We start from the raw sequence: 20,266 nt of genomic DNA on the forward strand, positions 1-20,266 counted from the left end.
TCAAAAGAGCCTGCCTGGGCTCCATCCACTCTGATGACTCCTTCCCAGACTTGTGTTTCCGGGGGAGTCACAGGGGGTCTGTGATGCTGGGCTGCCACCGTCTTTGAGCTGCTCGCCTGCTTCACCAGGATAAACTGGTCCCAAACTGGTCCCAAATAGATTGCCCCACAGGACCACGGTTGGCATTTGTCCTCCTCTTTCTATTCAGTTTACTGTGAATCTCAGTTCTCTTTGTCCTTTCTAAAATCTTACTGAAGAAAATGAGTTCTGCATGGCCCTGGAATTCTGATTGGCTTTCCATTCAGCCAAAATCCTAAATCATGCCCCAGACTTTCCAGGTCAACCCAGAGTTCCGGGGGATCAGGTGGGTGGAGGCTCGTCCACCTTGGAGCAGCTCTGGGAACCAGTCATTAACACTAAGGCTCATTAACATGAGCCTTAGTGTGTGGTGCTGGGGGTCTGAGTCTATGGCGAAAGAGTGAGGGATATATTTGTGGCATTTATGTCTCCCCAGGGCACATGTGGGTCTGTTTTCTTTGTGGCAGAAGATACTAGTTAGCCCTGAGAGAGGAAAAACCACTTCCCCCAGAGATTCCTTGAAATTAGAGCACTCATCCCTGTCTTCAAATTCTGTTCCACTTCAGCGTGGGACACAAGGTAACCATTTAAAATATATCTGACCACCACCATCAAAGGACATAAAAAGTGCTTGTGAGATAATGTGAAGTGAAAAAAAGTTGGCTACAAATTGCATATAGTGTGGTCTCAACTCTATTAAATTACATGTTTCCAAAAAGGAGACTGCATGAATGCAGTAAACCATTAACTGCTTTCCTCTGTGTGGAGTGAGGATGAGTAACTTTTATTTTCCAAATTTTCTACAGTGAGCATTTATTATTTTACACACACATATAGAAGCTGTCCTAAAAAGTTCATTTAACTGGATGAAGTCCATTTAACTGGATCTTTGGGGTCCGTCAGGTTTTTCTTGCTGCCTTTAGCATCACCAGGATATTAATTCCCTACCTGCCCAAGGCCCACCTCTGACTTTTCAAGAAGGCAGCCCTAACTGGTTCATCTCAGCACCACTAAGCTCCCACCTGCCCATGCAGCCCTGGGCGCCAGGCGTGAACGAGAGCTGCTTCTGGCTGACCGGCTGCTGCCCTCCAGGCTCGGGCCAGCTAGGGAGGGGCCAGGTCTCTTTGAAGGGGGTTAAAGTCCTTCTTTGTGCGAATGGCCTTTGAGGGAGCAGAAGAAGGAGGGTCAGCTGTGACTTCACAGTCTTCTGCAGGAGGCTCAGAAGGAATTTGTCCAGCTTGAGCCGGGGCACAGGATACTGCCTGGAAAAAGAGGCGATTCTGACCAGGGACATGTGAAGTGGGCACTCCGGACAGGGTAAGCCGAGTCTGCTGACCTAGCTTACGGTCCTTTGCTTTCTAATCTGGAAGGAGAGGGTTCCCTTGTGAGGCCAGAGTCTTTGTGGAGGAGGGACTCAGAGTGGGGACTTCGGGGCTACACTGTGGACGCCTTTCCTGCTGGAGAGAGAGTGGGCAGCTGGGCTCAGACTGGAGACTTGCTTCTCTTCTTGCTAATCTTGTCAGACTCCCAGCTTTCATGCTAAAGGGCAGAGCGGGAGCTCCCCACCATACATACACTGCAGGCAAAGATGCAAAGATGCACACATCATCTTTGCCAGATAATGCTTTGAAGGTGGTGCATGAGTGTGTGTGTGTGTCTGTGTGTGTCTGTGTCCTTTTCCGCAGCAGAACCAAGTGACGTAGCTGTTCTGATGACGGGTTTTCTTATTATCACCTTGTATGTAGTTAATCTACAAGACCTTGTTGTAGAACTTGCCACGTTCACAGAGTGGCCTGGGGTTTCTGGGGGAACGTGTATGCCTGTCTCCTGTGGGACCCAGGGCCATGGGAAGAGAAGCTCGTCAGCTCTGTTCCTAAGTACAGACTCATCTGTGGACAAAGAGTTAATCTCAGAAGCCTCTGGCACGGTCTTCTCTTTGCTCCTGGCTCTGCCTCCACATAGTGGATTTTCCCCGGGTCCATGGTGGAGCCCAGCTTTTGCTCTATGCCGTTACTGGTTGTCCGGGCATGAATCCAAGATCCCGAACTATTTTAAAACCGAGAAGGACACAGCTAAGTTATAAAGAACTGAAGCCAGGCTTGCTTTTGCTTTCAGCAGAATCAGTTACCCCAGAAATTTCAGGCTGTGGGAGCCAGAGTTCCCTCTGTGGCCTTGACCTTGGTTTATTCTGGAGGTGGGGACTGTCCTGTAAAATAGTTTCACAGTGAAAAGGGCCTTTGGTGGGAAGAGCATCTTAGGACTCCTTGATAGAGCATGGGGTGTACTGCATCGAGGAAGAAGCGAAACTTGCCTTTCTTGGAGCTGAAATGAGGCATCTCTCCTCATCTAGGGGAAACCCTGAAATCTCCCAGGGGTTCTCAGTCCCTTTGGTAGGGAACGGATCTCCAAGTGACTGAAAGAAACAAGCTTTTCACCAGTGGCTGCAGAAAAGGCATCAGCTTCCTTCCTCACCTCCTCCCATCACACCTCCATCACACACACCCTCTTTAGTTTCTTTCAGAGAGAGCCTAATCTGTAAATGTGTTCATCAAACCACACCTTAACAGTTTCCACATGTGCAACGCCTCACATCTGAGCCACTGACTTTTCAGTGGATGCTATTAATAGGGCAGGCTGTGGTGCTGGGGAGACTCCCTTATGTTACAAAGGGACCACTTCTTCACCAGGATCGTGAGTGAGTCAAGACATAGGCCAGCCTTGTTTCCAGTGGAAGGGGTTTCCAGAAGTGTTTTCACCCCATCGTCAGCAAGCCTGTACCTGAGGCCTAAGCCAGAGAGAATGGCAGGAGGGTGATTGCTGTGTTGACCAATACCATAGAAGCTCTCAGAAAGAAGGGCTGGGTCTGTAAGAAGAACAGGAAGGCCTTTTTAAACTTTTTTTTTTAATAATCTTTTTTTAAATTTTATTTATTTTATTTTTGGCTGTGTTGGGTCTTCATTGCTGCACGTGGGCTTTCTCTAGTTGAGGCGAGCGGGGGCTACTCTTCACTGTGGTGCGTGGGCTTCTCATTGCGGTGGCTTCTCTTGTTGTGAACCACAGGCTCTAGGTGTGTGGGCTTCAGTAGTTGTGGCTCACAGGCTCAGTAGTTGTGGCACACGGGCTTAGTTGCTCCGTGGCATGTGGGATCTTCCCAGACCAGGGCACGAACCCGTGTCCCCTGCATTGGCAGGCGGACTCCCAGCCACTGCACCACCAGGGAAGCCCAGGAAGCTCTTTTTAGAACCGTCTGAGACACATTTAGTGGTAATGGCTTCAAGGCAGGAGGAAGGAAACCCCAGAGATGCTGTTAGTGTTATCCCCCTTTATTGAGGGTCATGTCATTATCCCTGAGCCCGTCTGGTCTAATTTTAGCTTTAACTACCCCAGAGTGCTGGGGGTTTTAGGTCTGCTTCTCATCAGCCAGAAAGGGTCTCTGGCCTCCTTGGGGAGTGGCCCACCTCCCGGCTTCCCACGATCAACACCAGCCTTTGGTTCCACAGGCCGGAAGAAGCTCTGCTGGGGAGTGGGAAGGAAATTCTGCCTGGGACTGGAATGCGGCCCAGGTTATCACTGGGGTCACTCCCCTCCACTTCCTGGCCCAGAGGCCCGAAGCCCAACAAAGGAAGCAAGCCATCCTCAGACATTCCCACTCTGTGCCTTCACAGGGGTGGGTGGAGGGACCACTCAGAGTCCCAGCGGCTTCTCTAGTAGTTGGGGGGGGGGGAGCCACAGGCCAGCTGCTGAGGAACGCTGGTGCTCCCAGCCTCCTTCATACAGTCTTTTCAGCCTACACCATCTGCCACCCTGAACAGGGTGGGAAATTTCTTTCCAGTTACTGTTGTAGCAGTCTGTCTGCCTGTGCTCTGTGCTATCTTTATGTGAATCTGTCTTCTCTCTTTCCAAGGCTGTAAGTTCCTTGCTGCAGTGTGGGGACCACCCCAGAGTCCTAGGGACCTCCCAGGGCCCCGGCACAGGGCTTGTCACTCTACAGGTTCTCAGGACACGCCTCTCCTTGCAGGAATGCACTTTGACCTTTTCAGCCTCTGTGCTCCCTTTCCACACTCCTCGGGTTCCCTTGGTGTGAGGAGTCCGTCTCGCCCAGACCTCCCGACTGTGGCTTTACCCTGTCCCTCCAAGGCTGGTGAAATTCAGCAGACCCGTGCGGGCATCTTGCAGGTGTCTAAGCATCATCCCCCTGCCAGGTTGTACCCTCTCCTCCCATCTGCCTTCATGATGGAAACTTCAGCCAGAAAGTAAAGAGAGTCCCGCACGAACCTTCCTAGAGACAGCCATGCGTGGCCTGTGGAACGCAGCAGTTGTGCCCTAGAGACAGCCATACATGGCCTGTGGAACACAGCAGTTGTGCCCTAAAAACTCGACTTAGGAAAGAGAGGGAGGACAAGAAAGAAAAACAGAGATGCCCTCTGGTTTGACAGCTACAAGGACGTTTTCTTTCATAGCTGTGCCCCTGTTCCTAGGCCAAGAATGAGTTTGTATTTTTGGTGGCACTTAAAAATAACTGGATTAAAGGGTCAGGTCACCTATTACCTAGGGGAACACATTTCTAATTTAAATATTGTGGCTTTAGTAGGAAGTAATCTGGGTTATTCAGAGCAGAGAAACCTGCTCGTGCAGCAGGCGCCTGATGTTTGAATAATTTGGGTCACACGGTGCATTTAGGCTAGGAGACTGGGAAGTTGGTCACAGACATTGTCAAGAGCAGGGTAGGGAGGTAGGGAAGAGGCAAACAGCAGACACGTGAAGTGAGCAGCAGCTTCTACTTCTTGCTTGACCTTGTAGCGAAGGACACCTTTCTGGAGTCTTCCTGGGCCCAGCCAGACCTGCTAAGGAAAATGCATTTCCTTCAAGTTCTTTCTATGCTTGATGCACCTAGCTGCAGGCCCAGGTAGCCTGGGAAGATAGAGCACACTGCCGTCCATGACCTAAGCCGGGCAGGCGTCAGGGCCCTGATGTGTTTTCTGGGCAAATCAAACAGGCTTCTAGAATCCCACCTGTGCTGCTGACTCTGGTGCTGGGGAGGAGTTGCAGCCTTGTCCATTGCCATGACTGGGATGTGAGATTTAGTATTTTGCCTCTGGGGTGTCATCAGGAGGAAGAAGAGGACCCCCCCTTCAGAGACCAAATTCCCAGAATGAGCAAGAGGCCAGCACCTCCATTTCTAGCTGGAGGGTCCTGCAGGTAGAGCAGAAGGTAGGAACTGAAACTGCGTCTCCAGGGAGTCTGTCTCTTGTCCATTCTGAATAAGGAGGGGAAAGGGGTCCTTGACTTCTGAAGCCAAATTGTGAATCTTGCTTGACTTCTGGAGATTGAGGTGTGCAGACCATCAGCCCAAAAGCCGAGTAAATGCTCTTCAGATCCATCCACCTTCTTAAGACTTCCCTTGTCGTTCTGGAAGCTTCCAGTCATTGAGAATAACTTTTGAGATACTGGGATAGAATTAGGAAGAACTGGCCTTCAAGTCCTGGCTGTGCCACTTACTAGCCAGGGGACCCTGGGAAGTCTCTCTGAGTTCTCTGAAACTTTTATTCTCACCTTAATTATGCCAATTAGCAAAAGCCTCAGGGGCCCTTGGGAGTTAGAGCTAAACTCCGGGAGGAAGGCAGGCACCTGTGGAAGGTGGGATTTCTGATTAGATCCTGGCTGAACACACTTGGAGTATATACTCCGGATTAGGATGGCTGTCTTGCTCCTGGAATGTAATTTAAACTAATTTCAGACACACACAGCCATCTTATTACATTGTGTCTGCTTGAGTATTTTAAAGTAAATGGTAGACATCCTGACCAGCTGTTAGCTATTCTGGGAAGCCAGGAGGCCGGCAGGTATTACGTGCCAGATTGTTAGGGCTCCACCTGGAGGGTTAGCTGGGGCCATCCAAGGATCTCCCACCCGCCCCTTAGCACCCTGGTTTTTCTCTGACCTTTGAAAACCCAGTTTGCTGGTTCTTTCATATCTTCCTGCTTTTTGCATTGGGGCTTAGTCTATTTCAGAAAAGACTTAAAAATCCATTTAATGAATGTGCATTTTGTCTGAATCTGGAATCAAGCTTACCTTATCTGAAACACGGAGAAAATTCTGGTCTTTCTTATCTTCAAAGGGAGCAATAAGTATTTGTTGGTTTAAACATGACATCATTTAATGACGTCAAACGCAGACTCTTGCCAGATCCTCACAAGGTGGGGATCCCAGCCCACTTTCATTTGCCTGGTATAGTTACAGCGGCTTTGATCACATCAGGTCATCCTGCACGAAGGTAAATTCTTCCTGCTGAGACAGAACTCAGGAATTTGCTCGTTGGTTATAATTGTTCCCTAACTTTACAAAAACTCAGGAACTCTGAGGCAGGACTGTAAGTCAGCAATGCAGAGTTGTTTACCTCTGTAAGGGACTTCTACCCTGATGAGGGTTCAGAGCTGCTGCTTCCTGAGGTGGATGGAACCGAGTCTCAGTAAGAATTTTCTGAATTAGTGGAAAGGAGCTGGGGCCCCACGTAACTAACAGGAAGGAGAGCCACTTTCCTGTTTATACCCTCCAGTGTGTCTAGATTTTTTTTTTTAAGGTATTGGAAAGGAATCACCTCAGATTACACTGGGAGTCCAAACTTTGCTTGTAATTAGCCTTTTTAAAATATTTGACACATGGCACACACAACTCATCATTTCTGACTCAAGGATAAAGTTAGTTTTCTTGACACTGCAAAAATGCACCGTCAAATGCTGTTCTCAGATATTTAAACTTTTGAATTAGGACAGTTGTTGCTAGTTCAGAAAGTATCCTTGGAAAAAGTTGATACAGTTTTTTCAGTTCTTAAAAAAAAAAAGCCGTAGGGCATCAGCTCCTCCATCGTCCAACACTGGGACTGTGAAGCATCCAGGAGAAAGGGACAATGCTGACAAAGTGTTCTCTGGGATGCTGTGGAGACAGGCTCAGTTACTCCAATGTCTGTGATCAGCAACAAGACATTAACATAGGCAAGTTTTTCGCTTCACCTGACCAGACTAAGTAAACCCCAAAATAGGCTTACAGCTTCCTAGGAAGTACGGGAAATCCAGTTTTTGTTAAGAAAAAGGGTGTTGTCTCCTGGAATTTATTGTTGCTGTTAATTGCACCATGCCCTACAGAACAAGCCTCCTGCATTTTTAATGAATGAATCAATGACTAAATGATCTATAGAATTAATTATTTGCCTTCTTTTAACGTTACATTGTCCTCTTTCCTCTTATGTCAACTATTGTAAAGTGTTTTCCATTTCAGTAGAGCAATGATTTTTAACCATATTTCAATCTCAGCAGCTTCCTATTATTTTCCTATTCCACCCCCCCCCACAAAAAAAGCCAAAAGAGTTAGAAGGAAAGCTCTATTATTCCCATGAAGAATATTAGCAGAGAATCATTGGCCAAATGACGTCGGGAGTTGGGGAGTGGTTCAATAGTCTGACTTCACCATAGCAATACCGTGTCTCTTTTTGTTGGTCAGCTTATTCCATTAATAACTTTCCATGGGGCAGGCTAATTTTGACCTAGGTTTTCTTGAAGACTGAATGGCAGCCAGTGAGTTTTAGGCATTCAAATTTCCTGTAATTCTTGAATGACATAGAAGTTACTGAAGTTACTGAATCTCCTTACCAAAAGAAAGTTTAGTTAACATTTTTTAAAGGACAGTAGCAACATTTTTGCCATGCCTCTTTAGTTCATTCTAAAGGCAAAAGAGCCACTAGCTAACAATGGTCAAAAATGAAGTAAAAACAAAATAAAGATAGCGGAAGTTAAAATATTAAGTACCAGACTTTGACAAAGACCAGATCAAGGCTGGAAGATCCTTTGAGACCAGAAGGTGCTGACAAAGAAGTAATATTCATTATTGTTGCCTATTTATAAGGAAGGAATTTATATTGCTTGATTGATTTTAAGTCTAAAGAGAAATGTGGGAAACACAGTGAAGGAAACCCCCAGTTCATGGGTAACCTTCCAGTTCATGGATGTTTTTCAACATTCTGACAGCAATGCAGAGCACATAGCATGAACTTCCACATTTTTCTAGATATTATGAACAAATCCATAACTGTTCACTTTCCTTGAAAGGATTTTTAAATTAATCCCCTGAGAATCAACCTAAGGTGGTATTTTAATATTATGTTCTAAGCCTTTAACAATGTTTAAATTTAAGTAAAGGAAAATTATACCATATTGCAATTTTGCATTGTGTTAAGTCAATAATACCGGCACCCTATAGACCTGGGACTTGAAACAAAGCTGATAAAAGTGTTAGTAAAATCCTTAAGGGGAACTCAAATTAAGCTCACAACTTGCCGCTGAATTATCTGAGACAAACCAGAGTCCTTTGGTATGAAAAAAAAAATCCTAGAGTTTGAAAATTAATCTTAACTAATGCCAAATAAAGTGACATGAGATTGATAACTGATGAAAAATATAATGCATTTAAAAACATTAAGAAAATGTAGTTTTTTAATTTAAACACAAAATTGAAGCTGTCACATACAAAGCATTTTAGGAACTAGATGGGAGGGACCACCATCCACTAGCTTTTCACTCCTTAACCAAGGAGCATTGTTTTGAGAACAAAACTGTGTGGTCAGTGGCTTTGGTTCTGTGTTTATAATGCACATGGTCAATTACAGCCATGGCAGTGTGGCACTGAAGCTCTTAAGGGGCCGTTGAAGAGATCTACTGTTTTCCAATATTTTATTTTGGAAAGATTTTTCAAAAAGTTTCCTGTCTACAGAATAATTGCATTACATCTGGCTGAGAATCATGTTTTCAAGATTTGTTCCTGCCAAACGACCTTCTTTTCATAGTTGGGGACATACAAATAGTTCTGTTACATTTCTGCAGAAATTTGCTATGAAATTTTTTGAAAAATTCGGATACAATTGCTATATAATCTCTTCCAGTTTAGAAATTATTTGAGCAATGTCATCAGATGATCCAAATCCTAATTTACTTTAAAAAATGTATATTTATTTATTTTATTTATAATTTATTTAGGCTGCACTGGGTCTCAGTCACGGCACTCGGGATCTTTGTTGCGGCATGTTTAGTTGCGGCATGCGGGATCTTTAGTTGCAGCAGGCAGGCTTCTTAGTTGCGGCATGCATGTGTGGTCTAGTTCCCCAACCAGGAATAGAACCCAGTCCCCCTGCATTGGGAGTGTGGAGTCTTACCCACTGGACACCAGCGAAGTCCCCCTAATTTAATTTTAATGTAAAAATGGGACTAGCATTTATTGAAAGTTCTCTGGACACCAGGTAAACAAAATGGAATCTGTAAAATTGAGAAGGTTTAGGTACCCATTACTGCAACAAAATGAATATATAAAGGATTTTTTAGAAGAGAAACTTCTATTCAAAAGATCCTGTCATTGTGGTTTCAATTTTCCTTCCAGTTAGTTATCAGCTAATGTCTGAAGTTCGTACCCATAAGCGATGTGGTCTCTAACCCTGACTTCTGTTTTTTCTCTTTTTTCCAGAAGGCTCCCGAGCTTTCCGAGGATGATATCCGGCTAAAAAACGAGAGAGACAACTGTAGTGGCAATCCCCTGGAGCCTGCCACCACCTCTCTTCCCCCAGATCACAAAAACATGGAAATTGAGGTCTCTGTTGCAGAATGTAAGAGTGTTCCCGGAATCACCTCGACTCCACATTCCATGGACCACCCCTCCCCTTTCTACTCACCCCCCCACAATGGCCTCCTCGCTGATCACCATGAATCTCTGGATAATGATGTGGCCAGAGAGATCCGATATCTAGACGAGGTGCTAGAGGCCAGCTGCTGTGATTCTGCTGTGGACGGAACCTACAACGGCACGTCTTCCCCAGAGCCTGGAGCAGCCATCTCGGTGGGCAGTCCAAGCCCACCTGCCCACACGGCCGTTCAGCCGGAACCCACCGAGAGAGTGGCTGGCAGGCAGGCTCCCCCTCCCCTGGAGCTCCATCAGAGCACCTCTGACACCATGGCAGAGGGTGAAAGAGCCAACGGCCGCCCCCCCGACCAGCCCAGAGACCTGCTGGGGAATAGCCTGCAGGTACCCGTGAGCCCCAGCTCCTCCACCAGCTCGCGATGTTCCTCCCGAGACGGCGAGTTCACGCTCACCACGCTGAAGAAGGAAGCCAAGTTTGAGCTGCGTGCCTTCCACGAGGACAAGAAGCCCTCCAAGCTCTTTGAGGACGACGAGAGTGAGAAAGAACAGTACTGCGTCAGGAAAGTGAGGCCTTCAGAAGAGATGCTGGAGCTGGAAAAGGAGAGGCGAGAACTCATCCGGAATCAGGCTGTGAAAAAGAATCCTGGCATCGCCGCCAAATGGTGGAACCCTCCGCAGGAAAAGACCATCGAGGAGCAGCTGAACGAGGAACATCTGGAGTCGCACAAGAAGTACAAGGAGCGCAAGGAGAGGAGGGCGCAGCAAGAGCAGCTGCTGATACGGCAGCAGCCGGGCGCCCCGCAGCTCTGCACAGCCCCCGCGTCCTCTCGAGAACGTTCCAGCGTGACTGACAGCGCAAAGGAGGACATCGTCACGGAGCAGATAGACTTCTCTGCAGCTCGCAAACAGTTCCAGCTGATGGAGAATTCCAGGCAAACAGTGGCCAAGGGCCAGAGTACACCCAGGCTCTTCTCCATCAAGCCCTTCTACAGACCTCTGGGGCCAGTCAACTCAGACAAGACACTGACCATCTCGAGACCAGCTTCTGTCGGGGGACCTCCCGAAGACTCCTCAGCAGCCAAGGGACAGAAAGCCCACTGTGCCCTGGAGAACCAGTCTTCTGGAGGAGGGGGCCAGGGCAGCACAGTTCCTCAGGGGAAGGAAGGGCCGTACAGTGAGCCCTCCAAACGCGGGCCCTTATCCAAACTGTGGGCAGAGGACGACGAGTTTACAAGTGCCCGGGCTGTCCTCACCGTGGTCAAGGATGACGAACCTGGGATTTTGGATCAGTTTTCAAGGTCAGTCAACGTCTCTTTGACTCCAGAGGAACTTGACTCCGGCTTGGATGAGCTGTCGGTGAGGTCCCAGGATACCGCTGTCCTGGAGACCCTGTCCAATGACTTCAGCATGGACAACATCAGTGACAGTGGGGCCTCCAATGAGACAACCAATGCCCTCCAGGAAAATTTGCTGGCTGATTTTTCTCTGCCCCAGACTCCCCAAACTGACAACCCCTCAGAGGGCCGAGGAGAAGGTGTCTCCAAGTCATTCAGTGATCATGGTTTCTATTCCCCTTCGTCCACGCTGGGAGACTCTCCGTCGGTTGATGACCCCTTGGAATATCAGGCTGGTCTTCTGGTGCAGAATGCCATCCAACAAGCCATAGCCGAGCAAGTGGACAGAGCTGTGTCTGAAACCAACAAGGGTGGAGCAGAACAGCAGGGACCTCAAGCAAGTCTGGAGGAAGCTGGAACTGGGGCTTCCAGCTCAGAGAAGCCTCAGAGCATGTTTGAACCACCTCAGGTGTCCTCCCCTGTTCAAGAGAAAAGGGATGTATTGCCAAAGATTCTGCCTACTGAAGACAGGGCGCTCAGGGAAAGGGGGCCCTCCCAGCCACTGCCGGCAGTGCAGACCAGTGGCCCAATAAACATGGAGGAGACCAGACTGGAAGGGAGCTACTTCAGCAAGTACTCAGAGGCAGCTGAGCTGAGAAGCACAGCCTCACTCCTGGCCACTCAAGAGTCCGATGTGATGGTTGGGCCCTTCAAGCTGAGGTCCAGGAAGCAGCGGACTTTGTCCATGATCGAAGAAGAGATCCGAGCAGCCCAAGAAAGGGAAGAGGAGCTGAAGAGGCAGAGACAAGTCTTGCAGAGTACCCAGAGCCCCAAGGCAAAGAATGCCCCATCACTGCCCTCCCGAACATCGTGCTACAAAACTGCTCCAGGTAAGTGGAGTGCCACGGACCAGAGACAGATGCTGCAGAAATCGGTGTTGCTGATTCCAGCTTTCAGGGTTGTATATATGTGGACCCTCCTCTGTGTGTGGCTGGAATCGGTGTCAGGGGGACACTGGAACGGGGATTTCAGTGTTCGGAGACACACACTGGGAGTGTCAGAGTGTCCTCTGGAAGAACCCTGAGCTTAGACGGTGTTTGCCATTTCCCAAAGGATGTAATAGCTCCTTTCTTGTCCTTCTGCTGTGGTCTTGGTTTACTGTGGAGAATTGTTCTCTCTTGGCTGAGGGAGAGGCTATGTGTGGCACAGACCCAGGGTCGGCCTTCGGGTGGACTCTGTTGATGTCAGTATCTGCAGTTAAATCAAACCTATCTGATTTGGGGATGTCTTCTCCTAACCCCTTCTGAATGCTGAGTGTCTTCCCAGCAATGACAGTTATGGGTTGGTGTTGCAGATTGACCCATAGAAGATGTTTTTGTCCATCTTCTGTATAATTGATCTTTATGGATTTGTCTTTCTTTAAGTCTTTCTTTAAGTCACCATAAAGCAATTACTTTGGAATCAAGGTGCTCTCATCTATTTGTGTCCTGTGACCCTTTTGGAGAAGTTGAGTTACTATATGTAAAGACAGTCCTCTAATCTTCTCCCATTGCCTGGACAGTCCCTATCTTGAATACTTTGTATAGATGGTTCATGTTAATTACAGTGGTAATTATTGTTGCTACTATTGTGGATAGCACTGTGACGAGTAATTTTTATTTCTCATTTGGACATGATGGCACTTGGGGAACCACACATCCTACCAAAGAGAAGAGCTGCTCAAGGTGTGGTCCAAGCTAGTTCATGACTATTCCTGATCCATGCTAAGTACAGACATAGGGAGTAAGCGTTTGAAAACTCTTGGAGAAATTTTATAGTGTCCTCAAATGAAAGTGTGGGATTTTGTATTTTTTTAATGGATGGTCCATAATAGATTGGGGAGAAAAACTGTTCCTTCACTAGAGATAATTTAAGAAGTATTGCCTTAACATATAATTACTGGCATTTATCTTGGTCCATCCAGATCTTAAGCCCATTGACACTTGGCTTCCATCAAATCTGTAATAACCCAAGTTAACTCTTCCCATTATTAACTTTTAAATTTGAAATAATCTCAAAGCTAAAGGAAAGTTCCCTAGTTAAATACAAATATCTTTTTTATTCTGAATTACGAGTAAATTGCCAACATGATGCTTGGTCACCCCCAATTTTGTAGAATGTCCTTCAGTTTGGGTTTGCCTGATGTTTTCACATGATTATGTTCAGGTTATGCTTGTTTGGTAGGAAAACCACAGAACTGATGCTTATTCTTCTTACAGCATCCAGTCAGGTAATACATGGTGTCAGTTTGTCCCATTACAGGGGCAGATGTTAACTTTTTTCACATGATGCTAATTTTGATTGCTTGATTGAGGGCTTCTGTATAATAGTTACTTTTTCCCTTTGTAATTAACAAATATTTTGTGGTGAGATGCTTTGGTACCACGTAATCTTTATCCCACTCCTCTTCAGACTTTAAATCTACCTACCTACCTATCTATCTATCTATCTATCTATCTATCTATGACAGATGGTCTCATGGATTCCTATTATATTTAGTGGGTTATAATCCATTTCTATTGTTATTTTTATCCTTAATTGTTCAAATATGGTTCACAGGAGCCCTTTCAGGCTAACTTCAGTGTCCTTTTGACATGTCCCCATTTTTCTTTGGGCACATCTTTACTTTCTGGTGCCACAAGATGTTCCAATCTCATCTTATACTTTCCTAACCCTGAAATCAGCCTTTTCAACAAAGAGCACTAGTTCCTTTTAGTGGAGAATGGTATTTAGAAACCAAAGTCTGAGTGTTTGATGTGCTCATTGCTGTTGGATAGGCACTGCTCTCCGGCACTCTCAGTGGTCAGAATTAGAGAATATATACACATTCTATCTATCTGTCAGTTGGTTGATTGATTAATCAATCTATCTACCTACCTATCTTGAAAACCATGAGCTCACCCTGATACCTTTCATTCTACTCTGACACCACTGGGTTCATTTTCTCTCTTTCCATGTTTGTAACCTCCTCCTTGATAACAAGGTACCTGGCTCCTATTATCCTCAATATATTTATTATTTGATCAAACCCCTCCCCCCTTATGGAACCAATCTACTATTTTCCTCACCAAACATGGGTTCAGGTGTCACTTTCTGGGTGGCAACTGCTGTTTCCTGTCACCAACACTGTCTTCCCCCAGCTTGGGCTGCAACATCCTGTGCTGGGTCACCCGTGTCCCTTCCCACCCTGCTCTGGCTCCAGCACACCACTCTGGGCCACTGGGGTTCCTCCCACCCTCCCTGCAGACACTCATCTTGTTCAGCCCCACCTAATAGCTTTTGGACTAAATTATTCAGGAAGGAAAGGGAAGGGAGCAGGAAGAGGGAGAGCATGGTGAATTTCTTGATTTCTTTTTTTTTTTTTTTTTTGGTGGTACGCGGGCCTCTCACTATTGTGGCCTCTCCTGTTGCGGAGCACAGGCTCCGGACGCGCCCGCTCAGCGGCCATGGCTCACGGGCCCAGCCGCTTCGCGGCATGTGGGATCTTCCCAGACCGGGGCACAAACCCGTGTCCCCTGCATCGGCAGGCGGACTCTCAACCACTGCGCCACCAGGGAAGCCCCTCTTGATATGTTTTTAAATGCCTTCAGGTCATGGAGCAATGGCCAGCTGAGTGTTTGAGGCAAAGAAAACTTTCAGAAGAGGCTCTTTGTCTATGCTTAACAGTGACTGGCTGGCTTTTCCCAAAGATCCTTACTTGTCCAGTTCACTTTAAAGTCTTGTTGTGGGCTGGCTTGGCACAGAGATGCCAGCTGGGCTTTCTATATGGTATCCTAAAAAAAGTTTTGGTACCACTTGAATTCAGCCCAGTGTGGGGAGCCTGCTTCACAAGTAAGTGACTTAGTAAAGGGCCTGCATAGGAACCTGCAGCCTCACTGGTGGAGGAAGTTTCTGCAGGCATCTCAGCAACTCCTGCTCACATGGCAGGCAGATTCCATGGCTCTCTTATCAGTTACAGCTGGCTCCACTTACCTAGCCCTCCCTTTATATTATTTCATTATAGAACCTTCTCTACACTGAATATGCTCAGTGGTATTTTCAGTTTTCTTCACTCCATCTCTAATTAAACCCCTTACCATATTGCTCCATACTTTACTTCTAGCACACAAACAAAAATTAAGACATCTCCACACTTTCCTCTAGCTCCCTGACCTGCTGTGGTCCGTCAGGCTTCCCGCCAGGATTAAAACAGGACAGAGTCCTAATGTCTGCCTTCAGCATCCCAGTAGCCCCATACCGATTTCCCCCGTACTTCCTCCTATGCTAATGCTGATCTCCTCCTCCATATCCCATCCCCATAGGCTTGATTTCTGCTCCTTTGGTAAGATGGTAGTTCATCCATGCAAGTCTTCACCCTGCTTGGGTCTGGTTGTCACATTGGCCACAGTCATGATAGATAACGTGTATGCAGCTCATTTCTTCACATTTACCTCCAGAACATTGAAAGTAGGTGGCAGGGCTTCCCAGAATTACAACCTGGATTGAAAGAAACTGAATGCAAAAGGTAATTTTTTTCTATCCATGCCTGGAAACGTTTAGAGTAATGCTTAGCCAGCCAGCTTCCAAGTTCGTGATCAGGAAGGAGGCTGACACATCACTCTTAGCAGCCAAACCGGACCTTTCATGGGCAGGGTCAGAACAGCTGGCTCCAACTCTGGTTTTGTGAATGGAGATGTTGCTGAGTTCCTGCTGTACTACTCCCCATTTCATGCCAGTAGAGGTGACTCAGCTGGGTCATTGCATGACACAGAGTGACAATTTGATATTAGGTGATGAAAAATATAATTTTTAACATCCCCTCTGGTAGAAATTATGCTGGTGACATGTTGGAATCCTGAAATCTTAAGGCAAGTAAAATCCACTGAGAAGCCAAGATGTGATAAGGAAAGAGAAGTGCTTTCCAACCATTTCCCAGGTGTTGAAAAGATGCTTGTTTTTTGCTTTTGGTTCCCTTGCCTTTCGAGATGGAAGATGATGCGATTTCTATTTTTAAAATGATGTAATCAGTTTCAAAGACCGATTATTAGGAAAAATTATATGGAAATTGAATCTTGTTGGTTCTTGCATGACTTTTAACAGAAGAAGGTCCACTTAAATAGGGTTTGTGTGGCATTTGTTCATACAGAAGTGAACAAGGCAGATAAAGTCCCCGCCCTCAGGGAACTTATAGTTCAGTAACAGAAACATCAAACAAAGGTGGCAGTTTCATAACAGAGAAGCGTGGAGACCTGTGGAAGAACAAAGCAAGGAAGACCGCCTCACTGGGGGGATAAGGAAAGTCTTCCTTTCTTGGGAAACTGTCATCTAAGCTTTGAATTGAAGGAGTTGGGTTGGGTTCAGGGTGTGGGGGAGATTGTTCCAGTTAGAAGGAAGGGCACCTACAGAGGAAGAGAACTTGACATGTTTGAGGTGCCTAAATAAAGTTAGGGTGGGTTAAAGGAAGAGATTTAAAACAAAACAAAAGAAAGTTGATTTGGAGCCAGACAGTGAAGAGCTATGTACATCATGTCAAAGGTTTTAGGTTTTAGACTTTATCCTGTGGTCAGTGGGAAGCCAGTGAGGATTTTCCAATTATCTCCACAAATCTCCAAGCTGTCCTGCCTTCATCCATGAATTGATCAATTAAAAGTCTTCCTGCTTTCCTGAGTCCATCCCACCGGCTTTTTTTCTATGTACGTCTAAAGGCTGGCTGCCATCTTGACGAGTGCCCTGGCTTATGGGAGAGGCTCACAAGAATGAACACATGTGGGCCTTCTCTTGATGGTACTTAGAAGTAGAGAATAAAGGAAGCACTTAGGCAGGTGCACAAGTCTGATTTGAAGGTGTAACCCACGCACTTTTGTAAAACGCCCTTGAGGAATGAGTTTGGGAGGAAAACCCAAACATTTTACCGAAGTTACAATTTAGACCTGTTAAAATGTCTTTTCATAGGAGGGGTATCAGCAGACAGTTCTCTCTTTAGTGCCTGTGTCTATTATTAGATATCCTGGTTTCACTTCCAAGTTCTAGGCAGGCCGGAGAAACCCAGCTAGTTAGGTGATGATTCGCTTAGGTTTTGGAACTAGTTTGCATTTTCATGCCAGGTGTCAAGTTGATTTACCAAGTCAGACAATTTGCCCAGTGGGACATTCTGGAGAGCGGTCAAGGAAAGGATGTGGATATTGAGTCCCATAACCTGTCTGTTTAGGTCTTTTAATATGTGGAAAGATATGTTAGTTATACATCTTATAAAAATAAGATTTCCAAGGTGCTTTGACTTCTGTTGTCAGTTTGAATTAATTGCACATGTGATGTTCATTACATTATTATAAAGCTTATTGACTGGGTCTTTTTTCTTTTCCCTTCGTTATCTCCCAATATCACAAAGAAAACTCCTAGATAGAAAAAAAATGTTTATATCAGAACAATATTCAGGCAGCAGAGTTTGGTGCCTTTTTTTTTTTTTTTTTGCGGTACGCGGGCCTCTCACTGTTGTGGCCTGTGGCCTCTCCCGTTGCGGAGCACAGGCTCCGGACACACAGGCTCAGCGGCCATGGCTCACGGGCCTAGCCGCTCCGTGGCATGTGGGATCTTCCCGGACCGGGGCACGAACCCGTGTCCCCTGCATCGGCAGGCGGACTCTCAACCACTGCGCCACCAGGGAAACCCAGAGCTTGGTTCCTTTGTTCCATGCTGAATTAGAGCTGAATGAGGCCAAGTCTCACTTGAGATGCCCTCAGTCCTCCACGGTAGAAGACCTTGGTGTGGGTGACTGACGGAAGGATTCCCTCACAGGCCCAGGTAAGAGAGAGCTCTTCTTCAGGAGTGTACAGTGTTTCCCTTTACTGCAGGCAGGTACAAATTGTGTATCTTATAGGGGCACAGCTGGCTGTGTGATGGTTCTAAAGCTGAACGTGGAGTATCCTACAGATGATTATGTATACCGCCAAGTTCCTTGAACATTCTCTGGTGACCGAAGTATAATCACAGTAGCTGCAACTCACCAAGACCTTAAAGCCCAGTACTATAATTCACACATAGTTTTCTCTTTTCTCATTTTCTCATGTAACCCTCCCAACAGCTATCTAGGATAGAATCCAAGTTACCCAAACTCTTGAGACCAGATATATTCCACATTTTTCTGATTTTAGAAAGGCCATAAAGTGTCCATACCATTATTTAGAAAAGCAATGCAATGCATGTACTATTTATTGAACACACCCAGTGGAGTCTGGGGCTGCACCTGTCATCAAATTCAATTTCTGCTGTGAAACTTAGAGTTTGTTCTATTAAGTGGGATCAATAAAGACCAAGAAGAACCTCATGCTGGGTCACCTCGGGTTTTGCTGCCAAATCAGTTATGATAAAACTTAGTTTTAATGGTTCCTCTGTGCTTTCAGAACTTAATTTCAGTGCTCCAAACTACAACAGTCAAATTGCTGGTGCTGTCCAAAGATCTGGGCAGATGTCGAGAGACTAGCATCGTCCATGTCAGCCATCTAGTCTGGCTGCTTTTGTGAATTCTTTCTGAAAGTTCATGCCCCAGGAGGAAGCTCAGTCATTCACTCTGGAGACCGGCTCATTGCCTGAAAGCGTGAAAGGACTGGGAGCTCAAGCAAGGAATCCATTTCTTAATTTGAGGATGCGCGGGGATAAGTGTTCACTCCACTACCTGACCAGGTTTGGCGGAGTAGGGCCAACGCTGGCCAGATTCATTTACTGGTGGTCATTGAACACCATGTCTGCTCTCTGCTGGTCTCCTTTGCTCTTTAAGATTGTTCCTTCTGCCTTGGATCAGAAACTCCCTGTATTTTTATTTAGCTGAACCCAGCGAATATGTTCATTTTTAAAAACACATGCCAGGGCTTCCCTGGTGGCGCAGTTGTTGAGAGTCCGCCTGCCGATGCAGGGGACGCAGGTTCGTGCCCCGGTCCAGGAAGATCCCACATGCCGTGGAGCGGCTGGGCCCGTGAGCCATGGCTGCTGAGCCGGCGTGTCCGGAGCCTGTGCTCCACAACGGGAGAGGCCACAACAGTGAGAGGCCCGCGTACCGCAAAAAAAACAAAAAAAAACACATGTCATTTGGGAAGGAATTGGTAAGAAAAGGTTAGGTCGAAGTAGGGTTCAGCAAGGGGTGAAGGGTAAAGGTGTTCAGTGAGGTCAGAACTTCTCAAGTTACAGAATTCAAAGTTCTTTTTGGACATTTTTGCCTTCAGTGGTTTGAAGAGGGCAACTGTCATGGTCAAACCCATCACCTTCACTCCTGAGAAGATACAGACTGTGGTCTTTCTTCGGTGACAAGCCTATGGTCATGGCTTCTGGGACGTAGAACTTTGGAGAAGAACAACACTTCCTACCGTTCCGTTTTGTAACAGCTTCTGCTGTCACTGCTGATGATGCTGGGTCTTCTGGTACACACAGTGTCTGGGTTGTCCCTTGCTTTGCTGGGGACATCACATGGTGGCCTGGTTACTTGCCCTGGACCGATGCCTGGCTACCCCACACTCCAAGTTAGGAGAGCTGCTTCCAAAAATTCAGACTCAACGGCACAACTGTGTGAACCTACATACAAAGAAACATGCAGTCTTGAGCTGAGAACGAAAAGATGATCAAAGGACCTAATTCTTGTAAGATCCCTGCTGTATGCCTGGTAAGAAATGTGAGCTAATCTAAACCAGACCTGGGAGCAGGATGGCCCCCGTGACTGCTGGAGTTTAGGGCAGGATATGACAGTCTCTTACTAACCATGGCAACTTGCTGTGAGCTTCTCTAGGGAGGTTGGTGTTTCAGAGCCATTTCATCTTTGTAAATAAGCTACTTGCTACTTACGGGGTGGAGGACTAGGGTTGGTGGTGGGCAGAGGGTGCAGGACAGGCCATTAGAGCACCAAAGAATACATTCATGTTACATGTAATGGTATTTTATTTCTCATGACCTTGAATGTAAAGGTCAAAGTTTCCCCAAAAGTTGTATGCATCTGACATCACAGGTATTCTCAGTCTCTCTGTCTTTATTTCTCATTACTCAAATATAAATTCATACCAAAGCTGGTCAAAGAGAATTAAACATGTGCTTAAATGTGACAGTCAATTTTCTGGATTCATATCTAAAGTTCGAATCCTGACTCCACTGCTTGTTACCTGTGTAACTTACTTCAC

The 20,266-nt window shown here is 46.4% G+C and overlaps 1 protein-coding gene across 11 annotated transcripts in view; it reads left to right on the plus strand.

Moving 5' to 3' along the window:
* Positions 1 to 20,266, plus strand: part of PALM2AKAP2 (PALM2 and AKAP2 fusion) — a 624,976-nt gene that overhangs the window by 581,382 nt on the left and 23,328 nt on the right. For all 11 annotated transcript variants that reach the window (XM_081237132.1, XM_081237131.1, XM_081237133.1 and 8 more), the window contains one exon: positions 9,586 to 11,980. In XM_081237132.1, the coding sequence (XP_081093258.1) occupies positions 9,586 to 11,980 (2,395 nt within the window). The remainder of the gene's footprint in view (positions 1 to 9,585; positions 11,981 to 20,266) is intronic.

The sequence above is a fragment of the Mesoplodon bidens genome, assembly GCF_964165515.1.
Source record: "Mesoplodon bidens genome assembly, chromosome: 6".
Taxonomy (NCBI): domain Eukaryota; kingdom Metazoa; phylum Chordata; class Mammalia; order Artiodactyla; family Ziphiidae; genus Mesoplodon; species Mesoplodon bidens.